This window comes from Stegastes partitus, unplaced genomic scaffold, assembly GCF_000690725.1.
Source record: "Stegastes partitus isolate 25-593 unplaced genomic scaffold, Stegastes_partitus-1.0.2 Scaffold226, whole genome shotgun sequence".
Taxonomy (NCBI): Eukaryota; Metazoa; Chordata; class Actinopteri; family Pomacentridae; genus Stegastes; species Stegastes partitus.
This window is the reverse complement of record NW_007577957.1, coordinates 342,295-368,367: the sequence shown is the minus strand read 5'-3', so window position 1 is coordinate 368,367 and position 26,073 is coordinate 342,295. Positions and strand designations below refer to the sequence as shown.

Sequence of the window (26,073 nt, the reverse complement as noted above, 5' to 3'; positions counted from 1 at the left end):
CGTATATTTTGCAGCTAATACCTGAAGTAAAGTTGAACGCATTCATGTTTTAAATGGATGCCAAATATTCAGTCTCCTTTTACCTCCGTTTTGGTCTCCACCAGCTCCACCAGGAAGATATCTGGCTCTGTAGCTGTTAAATGCTTCATTATGTTTACAAGCTGGCTGCTCAATTGCCTGCCATGTAGCACTAAGCGTGCAGTGCTTCTCAGAGCTGAAAACAGCTGCTGGTACATCTGAAAATGTCTTTACTCAGTCACTTCATGATTTTCCCTGTCCTTGCATTTTGCCTTTTGTACTTTGTTTCTTCTTCTTCTTCTTTTTTTTTTTACTCAGTTGTCTGCTGTTTGTTTTGCCTCCCTTCTTGCTTCATTTCACACTTTCTCTTTCTACCTCCCTCCCTCCTTCCTGTGGTTTTCCAGTCTGCTTAGGGTTATATTAATGCATTCCAAACACAAAAAAACACGCCGTTTCCCATGTTATCGTGGTTTCTTATGTTTTGTGCACAAGATTAAAGAAGCGCATTAGACAGCAAATATCAACTGCATGGACTGGTAATGAGAAGCTTGAAAAGCCGCTCTCAATCTCAGCTGGGGGTTAAGCAGTTGTTCTCTAAATCCATCCGAGGTGCAGACTGAAATACCTTGACATTCTGAGAGGATGAGCTTAAGTTTTACACCAGTCTGCCGAGTTATATCAGATTAAAAGAGAACCATAACAAGTGTGTGGATGTCCTGGTGGAAATTGTACTTCTCTCAGTACAAGCCTGGAGACTATTAAAGAGGGAACGTGACTTGTGCAGACAGAGAGCAGAGTACGTCAGCATGACAGTGCAACGAGACATGACTCTTGGCAGTTTGGCAAGAAGGCCGAAGACGGCCGAGGCGGTGAGGACGACGGGGACAGAAACGTGGCCATGTCTTCTGAGCGTGTCGACCGTGTCTTTGCGCCTGTGGTTTTTTTTTCCCTCCAAAATGTTTGATCCCATGTCACGCTCCCTGCAGCTCGAGGCAAAAGTTTTAATGTGTAGCCTGTTTGCGGTGAGATAGTCTGAACATCTGAGGAGGGAAATCCACATGCTGGACACACACGTATGCACACGCACTTACTTTCCTCCCCAGTAGAGCTTTGTGGTGATCACCAGGCTGGATCTCCTGAGGGAAGACAGACAGACACATCAAAAAGCCATAAAAAAAAGAAAAAAGACTTGCTTTTAAAAGACGTGTGTTTTCATGACCGTGCCTGCATGTGTGCATGACGACATGCGAGCCAGTGTATCTAGTAAATGTCACAGCAGCTCTGCACCTTTTTTCCAAACTTATCTCGTATGAACAGTCGCAGATGGACTCTTTTCTCTGTAGCCTAACAAGATAGCTCCCCCACTATAAAAATCCCCCATGCTTGAATGATCAATAATTTAAACAGATCCGGAGCTGAGGTGAAGGCAGGCAGAGAGCTGGCATGAGTTGCGGAGAAGGGCGATACACATAAGTGAGTTTTATCTCTGCAGTGTGGCGGTGCATTCAGAACAGAAAAGTGGTGTTTTTTTTTTTTCTGTGGCGGAGATACAGACTCACACTCAGCAGCGCCCGCTTGGTTAGATATTCAAATATGATGTTTTTCAAGTTTGCAGTTCCAGATAATGACTGGATTTCATGGATAGGCAGGGAGGTCTCAGGGAATTTTTTGCTTATTAACAAACTTCCACCAGAGTTAGATAGATATTTTCCACCTTCCACCACCTAATTTTTTGCCATATGTAATGCTTTAAAGCACGCACACACACACACACACACAGGCAGCTTGGGTGTAATCATATTGTACACATACATGGTGTGGCTGAAACTGTTGGGTTGCCCTTCATGGGTTTGGCAAAGCCCCTTCATTCCAGCAATGGGAGAAATTTGGAAGCTAGGGGTCCTGCACTCACCCCAACTAACTCCAAAAAATTACTGAAAAAACGCTGGCAGCTAATTGCCCAGACTTGTAATTAAAAATAGACTTTTTTTTTTTTCATTAACAGTGTGTCCACATTTTAAAAAAAAGAAAAAAAAAACACAAAAAAATTATGTCTGCTATTCTTAAATAGTGAATTTTAGTTTTTTTTTTAAAAAGAAGAAGAAGCAGTTTTCTGTTATTCAATGATTTGTGAATTATGAAAAAACTAAAAAAATCTGTTGATTTATGGTAACCCTGCTTTAAATAAATGAATAAAAAAAGTAAAATATGTCAATACTATACCTAAAAATGGAACTGTCCAGCCAGTTAATGATAACCAACGGTGATAACTGACAAAAATCTTGTGATAAAAACAGATGTTTTATTAACTCATATATCTTTCACGTTTCTGTAAAAACACTGATCTGAAATTAAAGATTATTTTTATTCAATTTCCAGAATGTGGATAAGAGAAGATACACCTGTGAATCACAAACTGTGGACAATTTCTGTTAAAATATAGAGTCGTACAACTGCACAGACTTGTCTTCGGGTGCATCATAAATCTGAGGAGCCTAAAGAAGATGAATTTAATGTTGGTGATCACAGCATGAATGATAACAACTCTGAGCTGATCAACTTCCTCTAGAAGCATTGTCACTTCAGACTTTTGTCTGTGATCAAATATCTCCAAAATGAGCCTCAACTCCACATTTTTGCAGTCTAATATGGCAAGCCAAGAAACCCCATCCGTCCGTCCATTATCTATACACCGCTTAATCCTCACTAGGGTCGCGGGGGGCTGGAGCCTATCCCAGCCGACTCACATTCACAGCTACAGAAAATTTAGAATCACCAATTAACCTCAGCATGTTTTTGGAATGTGAGAGGAAGCCGGAGAACCCTGAGAGAACCCACGCTGCACGAGGGGGAACATGCAAACTCCACGCAGAAAGATCCGAGGCATCCTAACCGGGACGCGAACCAGCAACCTTCTAGGTGACGGGCTAACCAACTGAGCCACCGTGCAGCCCAAGCCAAGAAAATAAACATGGCAACATGGCATACCTGCAAATCAAGGATGTGTACAGCTTAGAAGCATTACTGTAAGCTTATCTCTTTTTATTTTTGCATTTTTAAAAATGAAATAAGCAATGTTTTCACCTCTGCAGGCTGTAAAATTCTTCAAATGAAACAAAGCCTAATCTTAGTAACAGAGTCCAGACTGTGATGATGGCTTATAATTATTAGTTTATCTTAAACCAAAAAGGGACGACTGTTTTAGACAGTAATGCGCTGCCTCAAGCACAAAGTGAAGCCCACAAAAAAAAAAGGTTTGCTGGCTGAAAGAATTTCAACTCCATCCAACACCTTTGTGTTGAATCGCAACGCCAGCTGTGAACCAGGCTTTATCACCCAACATCAGTGGCTGACCTCACTAATGCTCCTGTGACAGAATGGGAGCAAAAATCCCTGCAGCAAGGCGACAAAATCTTGTAGAAAACCATCCTGGAAGAGCTCTTCTTAAAAAAAAAAAAAAACCCATGGATTTGTATTGTGATATTAATAACATACACCTATAGCAGAGTGTAACGTATGTTTTACGATATGGTGTATATTCTTTTTTAAAAATATATTGAATTATTATTGTTTTTGCTTTGTTTAGAGACAACAATTTACCTCCAGCACTTCTTCTTGATGATGTTTCCCAGGATTATCTCTGCTCTGTAATGAAAAATACATAAAACATAATGAGATTAGATCTAAGACGGCCGTTTCTCTCACAGCATGTAAGCGTTATCTGTCACACATCTGCGGCATGAACGCTTGATTAAAAATCAGAGGGAGTACAAGATAAAGGATCAACGTCTCTTGTACTGTACGCTTGAATTTTTACCAGCAACCTTGAAATTATTATTTATCCCCACGCAGCTGCAGCATGTCCCGCATTACTCACCTCAATGGTGTCAGGCCTATAAAGTTAGATTGAGCTGTGAACGTAATGGGGCGCCTCCAGTGATGAATAAGATTATGTAAATCACTTTACAGTCTCAGTTGCCTTTTTTTTTTTTTTTTGGTCTCCTCAGGTGCATAATTCCTGGTCTGGGGCCAAACCTTGTTAACATCCTCATGTCGTATATGGGAAAAAAAAAAAACAGCTGACAAGACTAGAAAAGTGCTCTGAGCAAGTGAGATGGATAACAAAATAGGAGACATCACTCACTTCCCCCCGGAGTAGACTTCAGCCGTGTCGAACAGGTTGACCCCGCTTTCGTAGGCGATAGTCATCAGCTGCTCGGCTACCTGACAAGAGAAAAGTTTCCCCTCATGAGCCTCAGTGTGGTATAATACTCCTATAAATATTACCCCAATTACATTTCAAAAAGGAAAGGGAATTCCCCGAAGAAGCTGTAGGAGAGTAAATGTGTTTGCTGCCGAGATGCACATCACCAAGAACACTGTACAGGCTGCTTGTTGGTTAAACTTGCTTACTGCTCGATATATTTTCTCTGACTTTTTTTTGACCTAGTTTTCGCGGCTGCAGTTTATTCAGAAGGGGGGAGACGGGATCAGATCGGAAGGCCAGATTTGTCAGGATGACTTCCTCCGTCTGTATCCATCCCTGTTTTGTTCGGGTGATTTTATTTGTGTCCGTGTATGAGTTAGTCCCAGTGGTCATCGGACAGTGATGAGCTGTCGCTAGTTCAGTGTCGTCCCCCCCTCCAAGGCCAGACCAGGGCACTGGAAGAGGTCCTCTGCTTAATAACTTGAGACAGGGAGGAATCAGACCTGACCACTTGGCCTTGGTAGAGCCAACAGGGACTTAGCAGCCTGCTGTGATATTGGGGACACTGACACCAGACTGATTACTGTGGTATACTCACACCGTTTTATTTTCAGTTACACTAAATTGCTCCCATGGGTTCTGCAAACTGGGTGTTGTAAACTGTCACAAATGGTCACAAGTGGCATTTGCAATCTAACTGGGTCTGAAATGAAAGCCAGCATCTGCTCATGAGCTGAATAATAGATTTGACATGAAGTCTTACCTCATCAGAGATCTGACCTCCAAATGTTACCCATGTTCCTGTAGGAGAAAAAAAACACAACATAAAAGCACATGAGACTTTCTGCATGTAGAACAAGTAATTTTTATACTGCATTAATTATTGCTTTGGTATTTTGGGCATGGACAGCTGACAAAATGCTCCCTGCCCCAAAGCCATCACAGCCAAATGCCAGCGTTGAGTGGTGGTAGAATAGAAGAGAAATGGTGCACTGCCACATTTCTCTTGTATTTTAAGCCACAATATGTAATTCTGTAAAGTGATTAACGTGAAAATCTTTTATTAAAATGCGAAACAATTTCAGTGCATTGCTGAGGAGCATGGTGGTCTACGTCAAAGGTCTTTTTAGGTGCTTTCACTCGAGGTGTTTTGTTTTTTGTGCGTTCTTTCCTCCAGGCAGCTCTGGCGTGTGAGTAAAGAGCTGCTAACTGCCCAGGAACCAGTCACAGTCATCCACCTGCATGACTAACCAGCTTTACAAACCTGCGATGACAAGTGCTGTGGCTCATGTTTACCCTTTATTTTTTACTTCCTCATTTTGAATATGGCAGTAGTTCAGTCACTGGGAAATTTAGAGTCATGTTTTATTATTTGGCAGAATCTATTTTCTATTATTCCCTTCTGCAAGAAGGGGCTGGTGTGCCTTGATAGATACTGTATTACCTGTCATTTGTCAAAAGATGGTATTAATAGCAGTTCTGAAGGAGTCCGCATCAGTAAGTATCCTTGTATCAACCATCAAAATATCTCTCAGGTCAGTCATACAGTTTCCATGCACAAGGACACACTACACACTTTAATAAAGAAATTAAACTAACATAATGCTACACACACACATATATATCATGCAACATCTGAATCCAGAGCACAAACGGTACAACTCTATGACAGTGAATCTGCTGCTCTTTGTGCTATTCTTATACTGGTGTCCCACAGGTTTCTGTACTGGGACCACACTCACTGAGTCTATAGAGATGCACCTATATGCCGACGATACTGTGATCTATAAACAGAGTTGAACAGAACAACAGTTAATGCAACTGATCATACCTCTAAACTGCTCATGCATTAATTTAGGTGTCTGTGTACCACTGCTGAACGTATTATGCTTAGTAACAAGGCAAAAGTTTTTGTTTTGAGAAGGTCACTGTGAAAGTGTTAATATTTAAGTTATTATTATCACAAGGGTTTTTGGTATATGTTCAACTTCTTCCAAAACCCTTTCGAACTTTAAAACTTTGATTTTGTGTATCAAATGTTGACTTTTGTTTTAAAGTTTTAGTTTGAAATTTAAAAAAATAAATAAATAAATAAAATAAAATAAGAAGCTAAAAGCTGTGTTTGAATTTAGGTATCTTAGTGTTTGAATTCACCAAAGTCTGTACTTTCCCTCTTGTGCCAAAAAATGTAGAAGGTTTGATTCATTGCTTAAATTTTGATTTTTTTCTAGATACTAAGTGACTGCTGAGACAGCTATATTAGATGTGGTTGCTATGGTCATTACACATTTCATATTGTGCCATAAGGTAAATAAAATAAAACAAATCCACTGAAAAGACCATATAAATGTAGAATTAGTATGTTGCCAGAAACCAAATAGATTTTAGAGCTGAACAACTTGATACATTTATACTTCACCACATTTTCCCAGCTCACAAGTTTCTGTTGTTATTTGTTTTGTTTTCAATAACCAAATGGAAATTAGCCTATTAGGGTAACTCTGGCACATTTACATGACTTTTTTTTCCTGTTATACAATGAGCCCTGTGCTTGTGAAATACACTGGTGTGAAATCTTAGAATAAACATGCACAAACTGTACTAACGTATAGTGTTCGTGAGGGATGCACTTCCAGCCCCTGTTCTTCCTTCAAACAGCATACGATGAACACAGTTTCTGTTAGAAATTTTTATCTTCTCCTGCCAGTCTTCTGTTGCCTGATCCTGTCACACGAAGCTTGTTACTGTCTCCCACTAATATGAAATAATGGAAAAACTGGTGTTAAATCCGTAGCCAACAGCGCCAGAAGCACAGCAGCAGATTGGCGTAGGCTCTGCCTGAATTTAATCTGGCAATGGTCAAAGCAAAATCTATCAAAATTATTACCTGCTGTCCAATTTTTTCTTAAAAATTGAATAAACAAACGAAGCAGTGAAACAAGGTATCCACTGCCTCTATAGCAGCAGCTGTTGGAAGGAATTAATGTAACGCCAGATGAAACATTTGAGCGTTTGTCCTCTTTGCAGCTCTCTGGTGACAGGTACTCGGATTTCTAGTGTTAGTGGTTTAATCTATATTTTCCTCATTTTCTTTCAACATTTTAAAAGCTTTTGAAGCACCACCTGGGGAGGCATGTTTTATAATTCGGTTTAGCCTTCCTTATTCTTTGCTTCTAGGCTTAAAGTGGTGCTGATAGACAGACAGCACCTGCCTGTCAAAAGTTAAAACAGGCTTGATAAGTAATAGCACGCAATAAACACCCATGCATCAAGGATCGGATTTAGTCTTGGTTCATGTGAGGTCCTCTTACAGTTTCAACACACGAGTGAATGTGCACAGACTGCACTGATGTACTGGATGTGCAGGAGAAAGAAGCAGTTCCAGGCTCTGCAGGCTTACAGTTTGTGCTCCAACTTTAATGTTTTCCTGTCAATCTTCTGACACCTGATCTAATAAGAAATAATGCAGAAGCCCTTTCTGTTCAATCTTTAGGCAACACATTCTGGGGAGTACACTTTTTCACTTTCTTGCTAAAAGAAAGGACAAGATCAATGCTTCTCTCATGCCTTTACAGTGATGTGAGTGATGCTATTGCCTTTGCATAGCACAAATACAGGGAAGTAACTCTACCTTGCCAACAAATATTCAATGCATATGTTCAAAATATTTTCCAGTAGGGGCTGCAAGGTGGTTAGCACTGTTGCCTCGCAGCAAGAAGGTTGCCGGTTCGCATCCCGGTGGGGGCACCGGAATCTTTCTGGGTGGAGTTTGCATGTTCTCCCCGTGCAGCGTGGGTTCTCTCTGGGTTCTCCGGTTTCCTCCCACAGTCCAAAAACATGGTGAGGTTCACTGGTGATTCTAAATTGTCTGTAGGTGTGAATGTGAGTGTGCTTGGTTGTCTGTCTCTAAGTGTAGCCCTGTGATAGACTGGTGACCTGTCCAGAGTGTCCCCTGCCTTCACCCTGAGTCAGCTGGGATAGGCTCCAGCCCCCCTGCGACCCTAGTGAGGATTAAGTGGTGTATAGATAATGGATGGATGGATGGATTTTCCAGTCGTTGCGCTAAGCTAAGCTAACTGGATGCTTGTGGTAGCTCCTACTTGTAGTCGAACAGCAAAATCCAGGTCAAAAGGTGCAGTTCCTTGAAAGGCCACTTGAGGCTGGCTTCAAATGTGAGTCAGCCCCCATCGACCACCATGTTAAAATGCCCAACTTTACAGCAGATATAAACATGCTTACAGTGTGGTGCGAAAAATGGTTTTGGTTTCTTACAATTGTATGCTGGGTGAGTTTTTATTTCCAGTAGCTCACCAGTTTGATTTGTATTAGGATTGAAATGATACTTAATAAGGGGGTGGTGTCATCATACGACAACTTATGGTCCACAGACGTTTGGATTGGCCCACTTCAGCTACACTCACCCTCAAACTCTTTGCTCATTTTTGGATTAGCTGGGAGTTATGAGGAGTCAGGTGCTGCCAAGACGGTGACAGCCGGAGCCACCACACTGAGCTGGAAACCTGTGGGAGACGTCATCTTTATACACCGTCCGGACTTAGCGCACAGATGTGAGAATCCTCTGCTAATTACTGTTCTCAAGAAAGTGACAGTCTATTTCCCAAATGTTAAACTATCATTTTAGAATTTAATTAAACAGCTGAGATATAGAAGCACAGAAATCTCACAGAATCAAAATACTAAAAGCAACATCTGCACAGTGGGACTCTTTTTCTCCCTTCCTCCTCTCTCGAGAAAACTGGCACAGGCAGGAATCAATGTTTTGCTCAAGGGCACTACAGCACAGCTGAGGCTCGCCAATATCAAGGTTCGAAACTCATCCCCTTCAGCTGATAAATGTTCTTCCTCTCCACTTTTCCTCCATGCTGCTTAGCGTACTGTGGCCAGATCTTTAAAAAAAAATCACTGGGAGATGATTAACTAACTCCTTTAAAAGATTTTCTTCGACGTCTGCCAGGCCTGGACAGCAAAGCATCAATCCTCTGCTTTGTCGAGTTAGTTTGTCTTCAGAGACACACCCCCTTCAAGCAACAAAAACAGCACAATACATGCATCGACACGACAACAACACACACACACACACACACAGACGAGAGAGATTTACTAAATGAATCAGTCCTCTCAAGATGAATGAGTGTACTTACCCACTGGTGCGCATTGGATATGTGTGATAATTGAGCAACTTGTTTGCCGAAGCCACTGCCATTGATTAATTATTAACAGGGAAACTATTAATGCTCTGCAAACAGTCTTCTGTGGTCTCCCATGACTTTCCATACATATAAAAGATGCATGAAGTTTAGAATGGGGTGAAATGATGTAATGAAATTTTTAAGAAAACCGTCCCCTTCAGTTTGACTCTTTCTCCCGACCTTGCCATCTTCTCCGCACACACCATGAGCTGAATCACACTCGGATGCTCGTGAAATCGTTACACACTTGCCATTTATTAATGCTAATTAACAAACACACTCACCGAGCCCCAGACAGGAGACACGCAACCCAGATTTCCCCAGGTTCCTGTGAAGAAAAACAAAAGCATGACTGAGAAAAACCAGCGGTATTTAGACTCAAGAAGTCATCAGTCAAATTTGAATGCAATTACCGCATGCTCCTATGTGTATTTCGCTTTGGGCCCACAACAAAATCTATGTTGTTTCCAAATTATAACTCCAGAGACTGGAATGAAATAACATACAGCCGCTACACAGCCTAAAGTATAAGCAAAGGAAAAAAATCAATTTTAATTTTTACGTCTAACATCTTGTTGGGTTTGATCAGAAGGAGATTCACTGAATCAGAGGGTCACCTTTACCGCCGTGAATCATAATTGAGAGATTAAAGAGGGGGAGGACAGTTGATTTACTCCATCAGTATGGATCCCACATTCGCTGGAAGAAAACGTTTTACTAATAACTGAGAAAAACAATTACGGATTGCACAGCAGAAGTTCAGTACAATACTTTCTGACAAGTGTTGCCCTTTGCTTCTCCGCTCTCATTCCTCACTCCACTGCCTCGGAGCTTTTCGACATCCTCTTACAACAGGGAGCACTTCAGTCCTCAGGCTTTGCTTTTATTACCTTCCCCACACAATGCAGATAACTAAGCTCACTCACAAGCGCTGTATCATATCGGCATTCCTCAAGATAGACCCTCGCACGCGTTTCTTTATCTGCTTCCTTAACGAATCCCTGCACCTATTAACGGCGCAATAATATAGCAGCTCCTGATATATGCCTCCTTGATAACGGTTAATTTACATCCAACTGATCCGCGACGATGTAATATGGCAGCTCTAAACTCTCCATTAACAACATGGAAGATAAACTCAAACATCAGACTTCTTTCCACCCTTGATTCAGATTCTCAACTCTCCTACTTTTCAATCTGTGCCAAACCAAGTCCAGCTGAGAGGGGGAACTCATGCAGTGAGAGCGTTTAATTGCTAAACAGAGACGGTGGCAGCAAGAAGCAGATTGCTCTCCCTCCAGCCTCCACAGGTGTCTTTCCACATTGTGATGGATGTGAACCGCAGGTGAAGTAAAAGTGCGACGAGGGAATCGACGGCCCTGCAAGGGCAGCTACAGTCATCCGATAGTGGAAATGGTACGAAGCAACCGCCGTGAAATTGAGACACATTCTTTTGACAGAAGCGTCAAGGCCACATGAGCGCGCAAAATCACTATTACAAGCAAACCTCTTTGTTTTAGGTGGAGAACGTGTCCAGACAATAGGCGCAGAAACAACCTCTAATTGTGCTTTCTACTCGGCTTTGCAGGCGTTTGCTCACCGCAACAAATGAGGCTGCAAAAAAAAAAAAAATTTTAAAAATGCCAGCAGTCGTTTTTGCGACTAATGGCCTGTGCCTATGTCGAGATAAAGGCCGACTAATTCCAGCCCGTGCTGTCCAACCGTGCCCTTAGCCAATTCAATTAGATGTCCAATGTTGGGGATGCATCAGTCATCGAGTCAGGAGTTCGAACCGAGCTGCCAACGTAATAGCCCGAAACATACAAATGAAAATGTTTACATGTAAACGTTGGGGGCAATTTGATAAATTTCTGGATTCCTTGATGCATTATATAATTCAAGGACTGATAACAGCATGACAGGAGCAAACTCAGAGACAGATCTCACTGCTGTCACAAATCGTGGGATGCGTTCTTGTCTCTAATATGGTGGAGGAGTTTTGGATATTGTATCCTCCATCTCTCTGATGTATTATAGAGTGGGAGCTCTGATCCATGAAAGTGTGGGGGAAGGGCGGGACTGTAGGTTAGAAGTGTGTTTCAGGCTGTGTGTTCGTTCGGGGGCTACCGAGGACAAACCTCACCGATGCTGAGGAATGCAGTTTCATTGCAGCACTTTTTTTTTTTTTTGTAAGTTGGGTAAAGCGTGTCCTTAACGCCTGGACTAGTTGCAAATTGTATATCCATTTGCCTCAGGACTTTATTGATTCTGTTTTCATGTTTACAGTGGCTCATTCATGCACACTATTCTCACAATAAACAAGCTGGCAGCGAAATCCATTTACAAATACAGCTGGCTCTCCTTGGCAAAATGCTAACTTTGTATTGGGAGTTCTACCATAAGCTAAATTTGCAGCGCCTGTGGGCCGCTTTAAATGCATACCGGCTGTCTTAATGACGGCAAAAAAATAAAAAAATAACAAAGCAGCCGGAGAAGGCGCCTCGCTTCTGCATCTTCAGCCGATGCTGCCGCTTCCTGACACCCCAGAACAACACTGATTATTAACCACGCAGCCCACTATAGCGCAATAATAGAACTGTCCAGGTCTGAGGCAGCACAGGCACGTTGCTAAAGGAGCTAATGATTCAGGGGGATTACAGTGTGTCATTTGCAAAAAGGGAGAAAACAATGCATAGCTTCAAGTTAAAGAGAAAGTGGGTTGCTTTATGTGTGAGAGAAGGAGAGAAAAGCAGGGCTGCTGGGAGGCAAATGCATGAATATGTTCTATATTGTATTGTAAATGATCACATGAACACACAAAGAAGGAGAAAATTTGTCTATGTACACTTGGACGTAAACAACTTTGGAAGCCCTGCGAGTGTTGCTCGGCCCCTCATGCTTGGATGATGCCCAAAAGAAGCCTTGAAGTAAAACGACAAATGAGTCATTTGATGACGCCCCCTCACGCAAACCTGTCATCACTTGTGAACGTCCTGTGAGCCGCTACTGTATGTTGCCGGCGCTATTCTTAGTGGATCTGTAGCTGAAATAAAACATGAACATCTGGCTGGTATATTATGTTTAATGTTGAGCTTAAACCTTAGAAGGAGTGGCCTCAATGAGGGAAGACTTTTCCTGGAAAGCACTTATTTGGCGCCTTTGGTCACACTGGGGTATTTCTTGTGATTTATTTCCCGATGTTGGATTGTTCAAATCAATATTTGTCGGCAAACACTTTTGTCAGGGTTATGAGCAAACGGCTGAAACTCTTCACTCGCAGGGGATTAATGTAGACGAAGGAAACCCACACAAGCCAACCTTGATGGGCGGAAGGATTAGACGACACCCACCTCCTCGGTTCGCTCTCTCTTGATGGTAACCATAATGTTGTTATCAAAATAATTCAGCACAAGGGAGTGAGGCGGGTGTAAATGTATAGAAGAGCAAGGCTTGTGTGGGCGGAAGAATGTAGGGAAGTAAAATCAAGGACTTTGAAGGAGGGAGGAGGGGAGGAGAAAATAAAAGTGATTATATTTAGTTTGACAGAAAAACGGCTGGCTGAGATGCTGGGGTACAAATGCGCTGATGACGCTTGATGGACGAAGAAGACAAGGAGCGATACGAGCAGAGAAGGAGAGATACACTAGCAACAGACTGAAGCTTGCAGAGTTGCAAGTCCAAGCCTCGAGTCTGAGCAGATCAAACGCCCTCTACAGATAAAGCATTCTATATGACACAGAATGGGAAATAGAAAATGACAGCCAGCTCCCCACAGGGCCCGTGCATGTTTGTGTGTGTGTGTGTGTAATAAAAAGCCAGAGTCTAGACACGACTTTCTGCTTTGTTTTTCCACAGGCCTAAAGTCAACACGGCTTCATTTTTTTTTTTCATTTTTATGCAGCATGTACACACACGGGCCTCACACAAACACTCATTTATACATACACAGGGTTATTTTTCTTTCGACTGGAAGAATATTCAAAATGCTTGGACGTTTCTTTCCCTTTAATTGAAACAAGTGACTGATGGGTAAAGAATCTCACACGAAACAGCTATTTTAGGAAGGGACCCATGACTGGAGCGAGTAGCCTGCTGGTTGACCCGGTATTGAAAAACATGTGGGCAGATCTGAAGTGGTTGATTCAGTATGGTGTGAATTTCAGAGAGAGCTAGGCAACATGGAAAAAAAAAAAAAATCACCTAGATAAACCAGAAAATCCTAATTCGCCACGGTTTGACTACGATAGCAGCAAATACACGACGAAGGATTTTTGTTGCGACATTTGACAAGTGTGTAATAAGAGTAAAGTGACTAGAAACAAGGCTCAGATCGATCCCCTCGGGTTCGATCTATCACATTATTAGGTTTGTTCGGCTCAGCTCAACGAGCATTGTTTTGCAATTTGCAGTAACTCTATTCAGTTAGGATTACACGAATGCGGCGGAGCTTTCCTCGTGTTTTATCTCTTCCAATTATCTTTGTGATTATAGTCTGTTTACCGAGGCCACTTCGGGAGACAAAGCGAAAATTGCATTTGCAAGGCTACACTTTAATAAAACCATTACGCTTACAGTAAAACACTTTAACTGTGACCTTTAATTAAAAAGCACTAAGTCCACGCAAACTTTCAGGCTTTTTAGCTGTGTGAGTTCTTCTCCTTTGGGGCTTGTTTGGTTTTTAGGCCGAGCGGAGCTTCATGCTGCAGGGCTGCTGTTGTGCAACACCCTGGCTCGTATTATTAGATCTACACATCACACAGCAGAGCGGCCGAGACGAGCACTGCGGAAAGTGATGTCGGAACATGAAATGCGTTTATTTTATTGAAGGCTGATGTGGACTTTTTTGATGAAAAACTGGGCAAGAACAACAACAGCTCAGAGTGTGGAAGGACACGGGGAACAACAGAGCGTCTCTGAGCGAAAGCAGAGCGATCGACTCCATGAGTGCAGACATGCGTGAAGTCACGTGCACGCAAACACACCATATACGCAAGGTTCACCTCAAAACACACAGACTGTAAATAGTGATGAATGGTGCAGCCACAACAACAGAATATCTTCTTTGATCAAGCATATAGAGGAAGTGGTTCCATCAATCCTAAAAAATACTCACTTAAAGGTCCCATATAGTAGAAATCTATCTTCATTGTGTTTTGTGGTTGTTAATTTAAGCTGTTAGCATTTATGCCATTTCTAAAGCCCAGTTTTAGCCGTCAAACATGGCCACAGAGGGAGTTTTCTTCCTGAAGGGGGCGAAAACAGCAGCTGCTCACTGGTGTTCAGAGCAAAACAGCTCATTTAAAAAAGCCCTAAAACCAGGACTTCACACAGTCGAGGTGAAATGAACCATCTTTGCAGTATTTTGTGCTAAAAAAACAAAACAAACTGAGATACATCGTGGGAACATGTGAGACTTTGATTAATTTGCCGAAAAAGGGGCACAGTATGGGAGCTTTAATGCTGCGCGGCACAAAGAAAGATGCAGATTTCTTGCTGACTTGCTTCCTATTATGTAAAAGAGTTGTCCTTGACAGAGTTGATTAACATACAGTAAGAGGAGAAGTAGTTTCTGACAGTGATGTAATGCATCAGTAATTTTTAAGCTTCAAACTTTGGAGATCCGATCAGAAGAAATAAAATTCCTCCGCTGTTAATGATTTCGGTGATGCAGGAGGAATGATAATGTTAAGCCAAATTCCCTCACACCAGTCTTTTTTTTTTGCTGTGAGGTCTGATAGCCCACTGGTTCATTAAATAGAGGGGTTCAAAAGAGGGAAAGTTTTTAATTAAAAGGATCAAGCTGGAGGCACAGCAGATGCATCCATGAATGCAAGAATGACACTCGCTCTGAGGCTGCTTCGCTCAAACACATGGAACAGACACTCCTACCAGCTCCCCGCAAAACTTTTCCCTGTAACTGTGCAACAAATCTAAGCGTGGAATACCTTGAAATGACCTGTATAAACTGCATTTACTGGCTTTTCCGCGCGCACAAAAAACACTTTACATGGCTGCTTTATGCATTACTCCCACTGTCCGCACACTGATGTAAGTATCGACGGCAGAGGATGCCTCTCTCTCTGCCTGCCGCTGATAAGCCTGCATCCAAAGGAACCAACAGACGGGATTTTTGCATGCCCATCTGCAACGCAGCCCTGAACCAACCAAGCGGAACCTTCCCCAAACCTCCTGGACTGTCAAAAGGCCTTCTGCTGCCTAATGACCGTTATGAACTTCAATCCGGGCAACCAGAAGCTTCCCTACTAGGAACCAGAAATAATCTGCACAACTTCTGAAGCCAACAACAACAGCATGTTTTATTACATCACACATTTTTGGCTGGAATGCGCGCTGTTTTTTTGGGTTGTATATCATTTTAAAAGGGAGAAGAGGTCAAACAGCCTTGAAAGGTTGCAACCAGGGGACGCCACAATTAGAACCACACTATATTTGGATCCCCATGACAACTAAAATGCTGGGGGTGGCGGTATTATTAGTTTATGCTCGCTTGCTCTGCACACTACTTGTTCTGCTTCAACTTGCTACGCCTTCAGATGTTCCCAGTGTGGAGCATCAGTGCCACGCACATCAAATGCACATACGTGCACTCAAGTATGTAATGCGATGTGCCAATGCACACGCCCACAATTGCACACGCTCTCATCTTTGGGAAAAATCTCTGCGTGATTTGTTATCACACGGAGGTAACTTCAAAGAATTTGTACAACACAGATTTAGTCACTGGCTTGGCTTTACTTCAAGAGAAAGAGATTCCCTGTCAAATGGCATCCGAAGTAAGACAAGTATCCACTTTAACTGAGCAGCGTTGGGTCAGAGGTTTGGAAAGAGACGGGGAAAGAGATGCGAGTAGAGAGAAACAGAAAATATCGGACATACAGGGAGCAGCGAGGGGACGTGAGAGATGAGATTTCTCATCCAATATTTGCTTCTGTGGGATTTGCTGAGGGCTTGGAGAAAGCTTTACTGCAAACATCCTCCACCTGCTTTTTGAAGGGGCTACAAGAGTGATCAGGCTTCTTTGTTGTCCTATTTGAGGAGGCAAAATAACGGTGCTGAAAAATGCTATAGAATTTTGAAAATCTCGTTTTCTCGCTTCATAGAAGAACGAAAGAAAAAAAAAAAAATCTAAATGGTGATCCGGTTCACACAATGGAGTCACCAGGCGTGTTTAGCGCCGAGAGCAGATTGAAGTTGGCCATTTCAATGTTGTTATGGAAACGAGATGAGATTGTGTGACAAGCAGACACTTATCACATTTAGCTGCTCCGCATCCAATCTGCCCATATTCTGCTAATTGCCTCTTTTCTGTGAACTGACCCGTGTGCCCCAATTTTCTCTACCAATTTTTTTTTTTTTGTTTTTCTTTTTTTTTTCCTTTTCCAACTCCATCCCATTCGCACCGTCCTCTCCTCTCTGACTCTCTTGATCCCGACACTGTAAACTATGATGTCACCCTCTCCGGTGAGCGAACAGTGTGAGGTGAAAGCTACTATTTTGCTCCTGCGGTCTGGGTTAAGAGCCCACTCACTGAGATAAGAGAGCATTGTTTACTTGGCCCGGCCTTGTTACAACTCCCACACAGACACACACGGAGAGATCTACCGCCCGGCAGAGGCTCCGCTTCCCTGTCACACTTTCCAGAATGTACTGTATGGCTGCGGCCGCTTATTGAGAACCGCATGCAGAGTCTGAAACCTCATAAATGAAACTCTGGTGCACATAATGTACACTGAGAGCACTTCACTATGACACCAGTTATACATCGTTTCTTATAATTTCTTAATGATAGTATTATTTTTCTGGCTCATTCTGATTGATTCAATTAGAGTCCATATTTTGTCAATGAAAATGTCTCCATATTTGTTGTATTTGCTCTTAATGGCAGCATTTCCTGTGCAGACACATTTGCCACCAAGCTCCTAAACTCCCTCTAATTTTGTCACTACCAACATCTGGCACAGATGTTCAGCACCCAAATATATTTTTCTTACTTGCACACACTGATGAGAGTTCATTAAACTTGATTTAATGATTTAATTTTACTGTTGAATTTTCTGTATTTTTCATTGTGTTTTATCACATTATATGATGGAATAATGTTGATTTCTTGCATCTATATTCATGCCAGTAATTATTCTGCAATTTCAGCCAAGCGGAAACCCTTGTGATTAAAACTAGACGACATTTTGAAACCATTACACTTTTTTTTTTAATGTGACTTTTCAGTTTTGCCTCAAGAACTTTATCTTTACGGCATTTTTATCTGTCGTTACTGCACTAAAATGTCTTCTCTGTCTCTTCAAATTGCGAAAAGCCACTTGAAGCAAGCAATTAAACTCATGTTCTTGTCTGAAACGATCTAAACAACATAAACCGCTGTTTAGCTGCAGACGCCACTAATTGAGGAATAATAGCTGCCAATAAATCTGTAGTTCGGAAAATAAAAGAAATAAAAGTCCTTATCTTTGTGTGTCTGTCTTGACACAGTCACACACACACACACCATCCCACTCATCACCTGTCACTGCTCATGGATCTTTCAGCCATTTTCTCTGTTATCGTATTGTGTTGTCTTTCAGACGCCTCACAATCAGAACTGTGGCAGTCTTTTTTTTTTTCTCATACTTTACAAAAAGGAAAAGAACTAGATGAACTATCCTCCTTCTTCCTCCCCACTCTCTTCTCTCACACAGTCTCCATCAGCATCAGTTTACGTACCGGTACTTCATGCCGGTGAGCTTGGCGGTGGACTCCTTGAGGTTGTGGTGGTAGCGGTGGGTGAAGGAGCCCAGGCTGCGAGCTATCAGGGCCACTGTGCGGAAGCGTGCTCGGGCCTGGCTGGCTGTGTTGGGGCTGGTGGCGTTCTGCTTGCTGTGCTCGCCGTTACGCGGGGCCTTCAGCCCGTGGTCCGTGCATGCAAAGGACACCTGCATGGCTGTTGGAAAAGGCCACTAAAGCTGCGCCAAGACACACAAGGCTTTGTTTGTGTCCCTAAAATGCTTGAGTCTTTTAATTTTCTATCTGTGGAACTCAAAATCTCGTCCTTGGCGTTGTTATGTGAAGTTGAAAGTCAGCGGCCCAGGCCAGCTCTGCCTGGTGCTGCTGAATCTCATATGGAAATCACAGGAGGGAATGATGGGAGCATGAGATTATTCAGCTTTCAGTTCGTTTTTTTTTTCTGAGAGAGAAGAATCTCAAATGTCAAGCTTAGACATATCAGTGGTGCAGTCCTGGTCAGAGTGTGAGGAGCTGAGACGAGAGTCCTGAGCTGGTCTGACTCCACCTGAAAATATGAGAGGGGTTGGATATGAAGGGAGAAGGATGAAGAAGAGGCACGGGATGAGTCGCTTTAAGAGCCGTCCAACTGAGGAGAGCACTTGACTAGAAGAGGGAAAGAGAAAAAAATACCCTGCCAACCCAGAAAAAGTACTGATCTGAGAAAAACCTGTGAAACCTCTTTGTATTGTCTCTTTCTCTGCTGTTATCCCCAGTTTAACGCTTCCTGCTCACATCTCTAAGCTCCTTCGTCGGCTGGCAATGTGTAGACTGAGCAAAATTCTGCCCTAGTTTTTTTTTTTCTATCTCATTTTTCTTCTCCTGCACATGTCCCGTTTCATTTCCTCCACATACAGTTTCCCACTTTTCCAACTCAAATTTGCTCTCTTGCTTTCTGATTAGCCTATTTCTGTTTACCACATCTGTCTCTGATGCTTTTTTTATTTATTTGTTTGCTTATTTTTATCTCTTGAGGGTGTACAAGGTTTTGCCAGGCTGCCTGGAGTTGCGGGTGTCTGGGGAGTCTTGCTCGCCCTCCAGCCGTGGCTAAGCCTTTTAGTCAAACACCTGGAGTGAGGAGAGAAACGCTGCACCACCGCGCTGTGCCCGCCGACACTGTACGCACATGATCGCAGACACATTCCTGTCACACGTTTTTTTCTTTTTTTTTTCTCAAGAAATAAGGTCATGCTTTCAAAGAAACCCCAAATTCTTGCACATAAATTCTTGCACATGCACAAATTCTGTTTTCTGGCTGCATTTATCTTCCCAGAACGAACACACACACACACACACACACACACACAAACCAAATCTTAATTGACACTTCTTACACTCGGTGAGCTGCCAGGATGAGGCAGGATGATTGATGTGTCCTCTCCCGCAACTTTGAGAGGGATCAAGCAGCGTTACACAGACAGCGGAGGTCCCGCAAAGATCTGCATCCCAACAGACGTTTCCCACAGCTGTCCACGGAGCCCCGGCAGATAGCCTCGTCCCGTCTCCAAAGTCCTCCAGCAAGTAGCAGAGCCTTTATGGTCCTCGGGTTTGCAGCAAGAAGGCTCTGTTTGATAAAGGGACCCTGGAATGGTAATGGACAAGCAGAGAGGAGGAGGAGGAGGAGGAGGAGAAAGGAGGATGCATGGTCCCTCACTTTAGGGAGAGGAGGACAGATGCAGTGAGGAGGCGAGGAACAGCAGCAGCGTGTTGAGCGTAGATAGAGAGACTGAGCCAGCCGCTGAATGAGAGAGAGTGAGAGTATAGGCTACCGGCTCTGACTGACTGGCTGAAAGAACTGCAGTGTTTTTCACTATGGCGCCACACACTTAGAGAGAGAGAGAGAGAGAGAGAGAGAGAGGGAAGGGGGGGAGAGATAGGAAGGTTCTGAATGGGAAACCAGGCTGAGTTGATGTGACTTGATGTATGTGTGGTAATTCACTGAAAGAAAAAAAGAATGAGGAAAAAAAAATCCACCTCAGGCAGGATGTCAAGGTGGCGAAGGCTGGTCGATAACCTACATGTGAAGTCACGGGCACACGCTTGACTTCACCATGCATTTTACTCCCCCCCTACACACTTTCTGTTCCAGTGCTCTTTACGGCTCTGTTACCTTCATGGTCGTGTAATTAACCCTCGTTTCCAAGTCTATGACCTGTAAAAAAAAAATACAATACCTTCATTTTCCTAACGAGCTCCTAACAAGTCTTGTAAAGGGAGACCTACGCTGGCACCGGCTTGTCAGAGTAGATGTAAAAACGCGGGCCGATCGAAGCGCCGCGGTGAAATAAAGCATAAATCAGTGTTCAAGCAGAGCAGCGTCTTAACTTTCCTCCCCCACTGAACAGTAATGTGACAATGCAGGATTTCACGGTTCATTGAATTCCCCCCCACGAACCTCGAGGCCAACACAGCTTTATTTAGATTGTTGTGATTTGCGTTTGATAGCTGCAGACACTTGTAAAAGTCAGATCAGGAGGACGCTGACATTTTTAATGTCGGGGACGGCTGCTGGGTCAGTAGGAGCAGTTTGGAGGTGAGATTTTTTTCATACATGCTGACAATCTATATGCTGTTCTGTCATTTTGTTTTCGTTTGAACTGCGTGTAAATCACAGGAATGCTTTAGACTCCAGTCATAATTGCGCCTTTTCGAGCTAATACAACTATTACAATCATCAAAACGAGGTTGAGATACCTTGATCTGGATGTAACACCCAAAATGCAATTTGATGGCATAATTTGTCAAAACATGCTTATTAAAATCCTACATCATTCCAACTAACTCCTGCCGCCCCTCCCCTGCTATCACTACACACACTCTGTAATGGATTTGAAGTCTCAAAGCCCAAGCGGAAATAACTCCGGATACATCATCAAGGCTATTTTTTTTTTCCTGCAGACTGTGGAAAACTTCCTCCAGGGCCTCGTAAGACATTATACAAGTGTTTGCTTCTACATGAAGGGTAAGCTGATCTTGAAGATTAGCGAAATGCCTCCTTTAAAAAATCATGCAACCTTTTGGAACAACTGAAAGGAGCTGCTGGTGCGCTGCCACTTCTACATCCTTCTGCAGCCTCCCGGCAAACCCCCGGTTTTCGGCTTGATCGTGTTGTTCCTCAATGCTCTGGAGAGGTGAGCGCGCTTGTCAGATGAAGCTGCAAACATCGCTCTAATGTCACCGGCACCTCCAAGGCTTCCATTTCCTCCCTGTTGATCCCATTTAAAAGTGTGTCAGTCAAAAGCGTCAACTAGAACTGTTACAATCCCGGCTGGAATCCCCAACGGTCGATAATACCGTTACCCTGCGGCATATCACTCGGTTTTAATTGCTCCAGTAAAGAACCTGTAATAGAGTTCTGAAACTTTACGACGCAAACCTCCATACGGTGAGTGTGCATATGTTGAGATGAGCAACCTTGATGCCGCGCTAAGGACACTGATAAATCCCTCGTTTTTAGCAGTAGCCCAACTCTGGGTTTCCAGCAGTTTGGAACATCTGTCGGCATAGCTTGATCGCACTGCCTGCGGTTCACTGCGCCTGCTTATAGCGACGGCGGTGATTTTCTTTACCCATAATATCCACCGCCATGCAGATGAAACCCGGGGTAACATCTGATTTTGTGTCACATAATTACAGCCTTGTAAACAGTCGGCAGCTCGACTAACAGACTTTCGTCATTTTACTCCCGAGTTCAAAAGGCTATTCAGCGTCTAATAGATAGTTTTCCTTATCAGCGCTAACCTCCTGTTGAGAAAATGAGAGATAATAAGGGGGGAAACCTTTCCAAGCAGTCTATGACGTCAGTGCCGCAGCAGTCCCATCTCTCTCTGCTACATCGCCTCCTTCTCTATGTATCTTTCCCCTCATTCCCCTTCTCGATCACGTCTTTTGTCCATCTGTTTTCTCCGTTCTATATTCCCCCTTTCTTCCCCTCTCTCCACTCTAAATCGCCATTTCCACGGCTCTGTTTCTCACTCCGAGTCCATAGTCTTTCCTCTGTGCTGCAGATCAGACCAGGAGTGCAAGTCATTGTGATGCATTGTGCGTACAACACCACAGAGGGAGCATTGGTAGATTAATCTGCCCTAATAGGGTGGCACTGGCTCAGTGTAGACATAATAGTCACAGTTATTAAGCAGTACGAATTTCACTCCGGGCCAGCAAACATATATGAATTGCTGATAAAGAAGCTTGACTCTGAGTCTGGCACGAGGAGAGGATGTGAGGTTTTTGACTAAAAAGGCAGCATTATCAGTCGGAGCTGAGCCCCTCCTTCGTCCGCAGCATCAAAACAATCCAAACCACATCATCCTCATTACACTTATTACTATGGTCATTTTCACCACTTACCCCTCTGACATTAGCCACTATTATCATCAGCATCATTATCATCCCTGCTTCTGCCTCAACATCATCTCAGTTTGAATTCACTGCATACGGTGACATTGACAAACGCTGACATCTTTATTATGTCCGCCCATACAGATGCCCAGTGACCTTATGTGCTTGCCCAGCGGGCATAAGGCCTCATAGGGGGGGATACTGAATGATGGTGAAAAGCGAGTGCAGGGCCATTTATTTGTAATGGGGAAGCACTCAGCGGTTCATAGACTCGGTATTGATTAAAGGTTTGTGTACCTGCAGAATGTCAGCCTCAGGACAAATACATGGGAGCACACTATGGAGTTTTATTGAAACAGCATTTGTGTACTCTGTTATAAAAACTAACTGTCAAAAAAGGGGTAATATTCAGGCAGCTGGGGCACAAAGAAAACAACCAATTTATTAAATTCAGCAATTTTCCACAATTAAAATACATTTTTGAGCCTTAATTTTACATGAGGGGATGTTTATTTTATTTTTTGTCTATTTAATATTATTTTACACTATTTATATTGCATTTCAAAAACCCCCAGATCTCATGAAATTAAAGACTTTTCACAATAGAGGGTAACAGCTCATCCGAAAGGTGCCGTGTGATGGATTAAGTTTATTTGTTCTTCGTAACTCACAGTGGATGCTGCACTTTTATCAGTGTTATGTGAATTATAGAAACAACGTTTTAGCAAAGGTAAACTAACTATTTTTGTTTGTTATCAGCCACTATGGTCCTGCAGTACAGGGAAAGGTTACCGTTAAAGACAGAGTTCGACAGTTTGAGAAATGCGCTTAATCACTTTTCTGCAAGGTCAGACACCACTCACCCGCTTGTACATTGAATTTGTGGTTTGGGGCTGCAACCAGTTAGTTTTTCTTCGAATAAAGACTGCAAACAAATAGAAAAAAACAGCTGCCCTGGCTATAACAAACGGTGAGAAAACCTGAAACACAAAATAATACATTTTGCGCCTCCTTTCACAGTGTTAGATAAGAAGACTGAACCCACCGCTGTGCCTGAACCATCAACTGTATATAAAAGATAGACGTAGCCACTGTGACATCACTCATTGGTTTGTGTAGGTTGGAATTTGGCTGTTGCCATGTTGCTTTTTTCAAACTGGGTGTCACAAGCGAGCAGTGGATCTGACTACAAATTCAAGGACGCTTTACGATATGATATCGGAGTGGCTTGTAAATCACAAAGTAGCCGCGCCCTGACACATATCCTGCTTTATCATCCGCATCATTTACAAAATACCCATCATCATGCAGTAAAGGAGACATAAAACTAACAAATGAGTCTATAAAATCATTTGGAAAGTGTTTGCTGTGGTAGTAAATCAAGGAAACAGAAGAGTCATTTTCTCATAGACTTCTGCACAATCTGACTTCTCTTTGCAACCAGAGGAGTCGCCCCCTGCTGGCTGTTAGAAAGAACTCAGATTTAAGTTTTTTTATGCATTTGCTTCACTTTTTAGACCCACATGCATCCTGTCCTTCTGTCATACACAGTTTATGTTCAGTATTCTATATATGAAGCCACAGGAGCCAGCCAGCTGACTCAGTGTCACTCTGACTCACCAGCACCACCAATGCTCACAAAGCTATCGTCTTAGTGCACAAAACATCAAAAAAATCTGACCGGGCTAGCCCCTATTTTACATGTATTATCCTAAGTCAAGCTAACAGTCTCATTGAATTTGCTTTGTATTTCGCTTGTGGACATGCAAATCCCATCCGTCCAGTCACATGTGCAACCAGTTTTGCAGCGGAAAATGAAGAATGTCACATTTCAGACACAATAAAAGTTTCTTCTTGCTCCGCTATGACAGAAACTCAAATATCAACCCTTCATTATTACTTATTCATATCCTCAGCCTTTTTCGCAGTTCTGAAACCCACCGAAGCCACCGAGGACATAGCAGTTCTTCTGATGGTGGCCTCATGTGCCTTAAACGTCAAGTCTAATTACGGAGGGGAATTAGTGCTGGATCTCGCTGTGCAAAGGAGGACTCTTTCTTATCAGGAAGTGATGAAAGCATTTGGTATTTAACAGGACAGGGACCCTGCTGAGAAAAATTAAACTTTAATCCCTACTTTCATAGGTTTATAAATGATATAAATTGGAGTGAACCGACAAAAGACGGCTGTTTACCCCGACTAGGTGCAGACGTTTCACAATGACTCGAGCAGATTTTTAAAAAAAAACAAAACGTGCAGAATCAAGATGCTAACCCAGATAAATTGTAAGCAAAACCTGTGTGATGTAATTTTTCTGTCACAAGCTCTTTGTCACTATGTCGGCTCATGAAACACAATACGACATCTATTTAAAGTGCATGCATCCTTTAACGGAACTCAATAATCCTACCTGTAGACCATGCTGGCACAAGGTTGAGGAGATGCTTGAAATAGAAGTCTGTGCACATGAAGCTGGTCCACACTCTGCTGCGTTTGAAGTCTGCTGGCTTCAAAACTTCCTGGAAGACAACTGGTGGGGCTTGAGGGCTGCGACCGGTTTCCTGCCCCCTGCCTCTGCTGGGTAATACTGAGGCGGCGATCCAGTCTCAGCGCCCCTCTCTGCCTGGACACCGGGATCTCGCTGCAGGCTGCCTTGAGATACATGTTTAGACCAGTCGCGTCTCAACACAGGAGAATGGGACGCCGTCTTTTGTTGGCAAATCTCTTTCTATATATTTAGCCGTTCATTGTGCTTACGTTCTCCGTGTAAGCACAACGCAATGCCGGTCATGCAGGACGGCAGAGGGTCTCCGTATTCGTTTGCTGAAGAGTCATGCCTGGGGATAACGGAGTGATTTAGAGTAATACCCCAACAAGGTTTCCACAGATATATCAAACGAAGCACACATGTGCCTCCACAAAGCCAATACGGTCGGACAATCTGACATAAATAAAATCTGCACACCAGAAGACAACGCAGAGTGGGCCAGAGACATCCCTGTGTGCCATACCTGTGATGTCAACTTTATTCTTAGACGACTGACAAATTAAAAGACTCAGGCAGCTTTGGTTTGAGCTCCCGGTGGCTCCAGCGAGAGAAGCCCGCTTTGTCGGTGAGGTGAGCCGGACAAAGCCGAGAAGGATATTTCCGTCTACTCGTCAAAAATATGTTCTCGATACATCTGTAGTATGTATAGCAGCTACAACTGAGGACACGACCTGATCCAGCTAGTCTCGCTCTACTAACAGGTCCTTAAAGTAAGTTATTAAAAGGTGGCCGAAACTCAAGTGCCACGTATTTGAAAAAGATGTCGATCCAGAGAAATGAGAATCTTTTTGAAAGGAAACTTCACATACAGGAGAAGGGGAACCTTAAAGCAACAATAATCAACTTTAACATAAGAATAAACATCGGTCACGTTCAAGTCCTTGCCAGTGCTGGTTAAGCCGACCAGCACCAAGGATATCTCGCTGTATTTTGCTGCAAAGTTGAGTTTTATA

At 43.0% G+C, this 26,073-nt stretch overlaps 1 protein-coding gene across 1 annotated transcript in view; it reads right to left on the bottom strand.

Annotated features, from left to right (window-relative positions):
• kcnab1b (potassium voltage-gated channel subfamily A regulatory beta subunit 1b) overlaps positions 1-25,383 on the bottom strand; it is a 37,998-nt gene extending 12,615 nt beyond the window's left edge. The window contains exons 1-6 of the mRNA XM_008281204.1: positions 24,983-25,383; positions 9,720-9,763; positions 4,989-5,026; positions 4,163-4,242; positions 3,619-3,663; positions 1,110-1,154 (exon numbers count right to left, since the gene is read on the bottom strand). Coding sequence (XP_008279426.1) covers positions 1,110-1,154; positions 3,619-3,663; positions 4,163-4,242; positions 4,989-5,026; positions 9,720-9,763; positions 24,983-25,236 — 506 coding nt within the window. The 5' untranslated portion in view covers positions 25,237-25,383. The remainder of the gene's footprint in view (positions 1-1,109; positions 1,155-3,618; positions 3,664-4,162; positions 4,243-4,988; positions 5,027-9,719; positions 9,764-24,982) is intronic.
• Positions 25,384-26,073: the final 690 nt, after the last annotated feature.